General features: G+C 26.7%; 1 protein-coding gene across 1 annotated transcript; it reads right to left on the bottom strand.

Moving 5' to 3' along the window:
• Nucleotides 1-809: 809 nt before the first annotated feature.
• On the bottom strand, nt 810-3,101 carry LOC108778453 (heat shock factor 2-binding protein). Its single transcript, XM_018545634.1, has 6 exons — nt 2,986-3,101; nt 2,705-2,885; nt 2,374-2,492; nt 2,039-2,143; nt 1,286-1,551; nt 810-1,125 (listed from the first exon to the last, which is right to left on the bottom strand). Exons 1-6 carry the CDS (start codon nt 3,022-3,024, stop codon nt 810-812), a joined length of 1,026 nt encoding a protein of 341 aa, XP_018401136.1. The 5' UTR covers nt 3,025-3,101.
• Nucleotides 3,102-4,187: the final 1,086 nt, after the last annotated feature.

The following is a 4,187-nucleotide window of genomic DNA, read 5'->3' as shown; positions in this document are numbered from 1 at the left end:
ATTTCTACTCTTTGCAGATCGATATTGTCGACCACCCTCGCGGTAGCCACGAACATATGCTCTAAGGATAGTCTGCAGTCTGGCCATAGTCTATTATTGTAATAATAGGGAAGAGAACTCGCTTAAAAGTTCAGCGTTTCAGTCTGATGCATAACATAATATAATATATATATAATATAATATATATAATTTGTAGATTATTTATATAAGCAAAACTTAACGAGTTGATACATGAAAAGTATCACAATTATGAAAATATTTGTAGCATCGCAATCTATATAATTATTGTAATTATATCAGTATATTTTAAATGTGCAATTGAACGTTGTAAAATACAAGAAATTTATTTTATTAATCGTTTATTTGTTAAAACTTTAAATAGATATATTTTAGATATAATATGTAATTTGCGGATTATTTATTAGAATAAATATTGAAATCAAAGGAAACTTAATGAATATTAATATATCGTGCACATACATTAAGAATATCGTAATAATAAAAATATTTCTCATATTGCAACTTACATAAATGTTATCATCGATATATTTTTTATATTTTAAGCATGTAATTAATGAAGTATTAAATTTTTTTATTATAAAATAAAATTGATTTTAGACAGTTAATTATTCTGTTAAAAAATAAAATTATTTTTCAAATTATTTTTAAAAATAATCTGAAATCAACTGCAGTTTAATTATCTCCTGTGAAAAAATGTATACATATTAAATATTTATTATTTATACATATTTTTATACGAGTCATAGAAGACATGACGCATCTGCACAGAACGCGATCAACTTTAGTAATCACTTTGAAATTTTTTGACTGTGCTGTAAATGTTTGAGGACTTGTTTCGCTGCATTACGTATGTCACTCCGTTTCGCGGACGTCATAATCTCGATTCTTTCGATTGGAATTATTGTAGTCAAATCATGAATATATTTCGGTTCCTCGAGATCATAAGTGACGGATTGTAGTACGCGAAGACAGAGCAACTGCATTTCCTCCGAAGACGCCTCGTCATCCAAACAATGACTTAGCGTGTCTCCAACTCGTGATTCGAGCAAATATTGTAAGCCAGTTTTGTTCATGCTTACATTATACAGGATCATTAACATTAATCTGTAATTGCGATCGTACTTGAAATGTTGTCGAAATTTTATTTTCCAATAAAATGTGGCAATATATGTGTACAATATATAGAAATTGGAAAAAGAGCTAAGATAGCTGGAAACAGCGTTAGAAGTATGTAACAAAGTAATTCTTTAAAATATACGCGTACCTTTTTAAAGATACCGTTCCAGGTGCTGACGGCAATTCGGGTGTTAGTTTAATTAACTTTTGCACGAATTCTGTACCGCTGGAATTTGTAATTAAAAATTCACGACCTTCCGGGCTTGCAGATATATTGGTGACAATACCGAGGAGTCCCATTACAAATTGATACTCAACATTGCTGGTAGGAGGGAATGCGCTTCTGTAAGTATTAACGAATGCACCGAAAGTCCCGTTCACTATCGACAAAAATTCTTCTATTTTACTCTGAAACTGCGATAAATTAATTAAATTAATTAAGACTAATTTAATTTATAGATAAAATGTGAAATTGATACTATATATAAATTTCAAGTTTCTTTAAATATATTTTAACTTAAATGTATTCTAATTATTCTATATAAAAAATGTAACTGAGTTGATTCTGTTATATATATATATACGAGATTTTAATATTTTATATTTTATATAAATTTCTTTCATAGAACTAATTTTTTTACATTTATAAAACAATTAGAATATATTTAAAAAGTTAAATTATAGTTTGAAAACTTATTATTTTTACATATAATAATTATATATCTGTTTATGTATTTAGTTACACATTCATATACAATTTTTTCATAATGTATTATAGAAATATCTGCAATATTATTATATATATTTTGGAAATTTTTATCCTCTATCTTCTACTACGTATTTCTAGTGCAGCAAAATTTCAACTACACCATTTTACTTAATATTATCAAGGTATACTTACGTTCGATAACCAAGTGTCGACTATTTGCGGAAACCTAGAAGCACGCCATGTCAAGTTACCTAATACTGCACCAAGACTTGTGCAATAAGTACTCTGACTTAATATCTGCATGATACAACAAAGACAAACAAATTAACAAGTGGTATTTTTAAAAATTAATTATGATAATATTCTATTTACAGGATTTCCAAAACAATAACAAGCAAATATATTTTTGGTACTTACAACAGGATACATAAACACAAGAAAATACTTACAAAATAATGACAGATAATAATAAAATTAATGGAAACGTGAGATAACAGGCATTTACTGGTATCGAGATAAAACTTTACTTGATCTTTCAGACGTTCTATTTCCTCAAGTGCTTCTTCTTTCTCTTTCGTTAGACATTCGATTTGATCATGCAGTTCTTCACATTTTGATTTCAATACTACAATTTCATTCGTATTATCTAAAAATGAGTCAAGCTATACAATAAACCCGATATTTGGTTTTAATTACACACAAAAGTATAACAATAAGATATGAATTTTATGAATTACAAGCTGAAGCATTGCATCTAAAAAATTGCAATATTTTTCAACTATAATATTTACATCAGTATTTTACATTTTCTCATGATATAATATTAAATTGAAATCACTTTTTTGTAAAAAGTACAACCTTTTGACGCATTAATAGACGATGTTGAGAATTTATTGAAAAGTATATGTGTCTTTTCTCCATTTGTCTCTTCTTTGTGCGATACATCTTTGAAATTGTCAGTCATAAAAATCTGCGGGATGTCATCTATAAATTCATGCAGATTACACTCGGTGGAGTTTAAAATTGTCTCGAAGGAATTCTATATAAGATTCAAAGAAAAATTTAAAATCGCAAACGAAAATTAATATGTACAACAACAACAAGCGGAATGCGATAAACCATGCAAATGAAATACGCACTAGGAGCTCGTCTTTATTCTCTAAATTAAATTCGTCCATATATATGTTTTCGCGTTACTGAGGAAGAATAACAACAATCTCACGACCGTTGTATGCAAATATTTTTCAGATTACTAGCAGAATTCTGCTGCAATATAGTGTAAACACATCTAATGTCACAATTTTTATTTTTGATGTCTCTGTAACCTAATTAAATTCGCAGTTAATAACATATTATAATTTTACACTATTCATTGTTTCTGTACGATGTGCTATAAGAACTTGAAAATGTGAAATTATGTTTACGGCATAAATATTGAGATTTATGAAAATTATGTAGATATAATTGAGTCACATACGTCGCTTGGATGTCTTTATTCAAAATAATTAATTAATCCTCAGAATTGTTTTCATCAAGGATGATTTTACAAAAATGACGTTTTTAATGTAATCTGGGAAAATTATATCTTTTGTAGCGCGTTTTGACTTTAATTACATTTGATTAACTTATTGGGCAGATTATACGTGCGCAATCTCATACAAAAAAAAGCACGAATTATATGTTATCTCGAATTATATAATATACTTCAAATATAGTACGAGGCATGGTATGGTGATATGTAAAGATATTTTTCTGAAAATAGCATAACTTTTCTTTTCTTTTTAAATGCTATTATAGTTATGTTTTTTTTTAAATGCTATATCTTCCACCTTGATAACATTTTAAAAAAGAAGAAAATTGATTTATTTTTAATGCTTTTGATCGTTAATGCTTGTATTAAGTCCATTTTAAGTAATATACTAATTTGTTTCAGAGTTTAAGACAGAATTCTATCTATAATTTTAGGCCATATAATAAAAGAATTTTTTTAAAAATAAGAATACACGCACACATACTAAAATATACATAATAATTAAGCATCTAAAAATATACTGCACGTAAAATTATATACAAAAAAATTTTTTTAATATAATGCAAAAATGCATTGTATTAAAATTGCTTTAAATTATGAAATGTAAAGTAATTTTTACGCATATGCGTACTATTATTATTTTACGCATAATTTTTTTACTCTTTAAAACTTTTAGAGTGAGACTACACTCCAAAAATTTTAAAGAATATCGTAATAATTCCAATACACTTTAGTAAAATAGTATAATGCAACATATTATAGGATAGTTTTTGGAGTAATTTAGTTATTTCTTATTAATTATTCTTATTA

The sequence above is a fragment of the Cyphomyrmex costatus genome, unplaced genomic scaffold (genome assembly GCF_001594065.2).
Source record: "Cyphomyrmex costatus isolate MS0001 unplaced genomic scaffold, Ccosl1.0 scaffold5, whole genome shotgun sequence".
NCBI lineage: Eukaryota > Metazoa > Arthropoda > Insecta > Hymenoptera > Formicidae > Cyphomyrmex > Cyphomyrmex costatus.
This window is presented reverse-complemented; position numbering and strand designations above follow the sequence as displayed.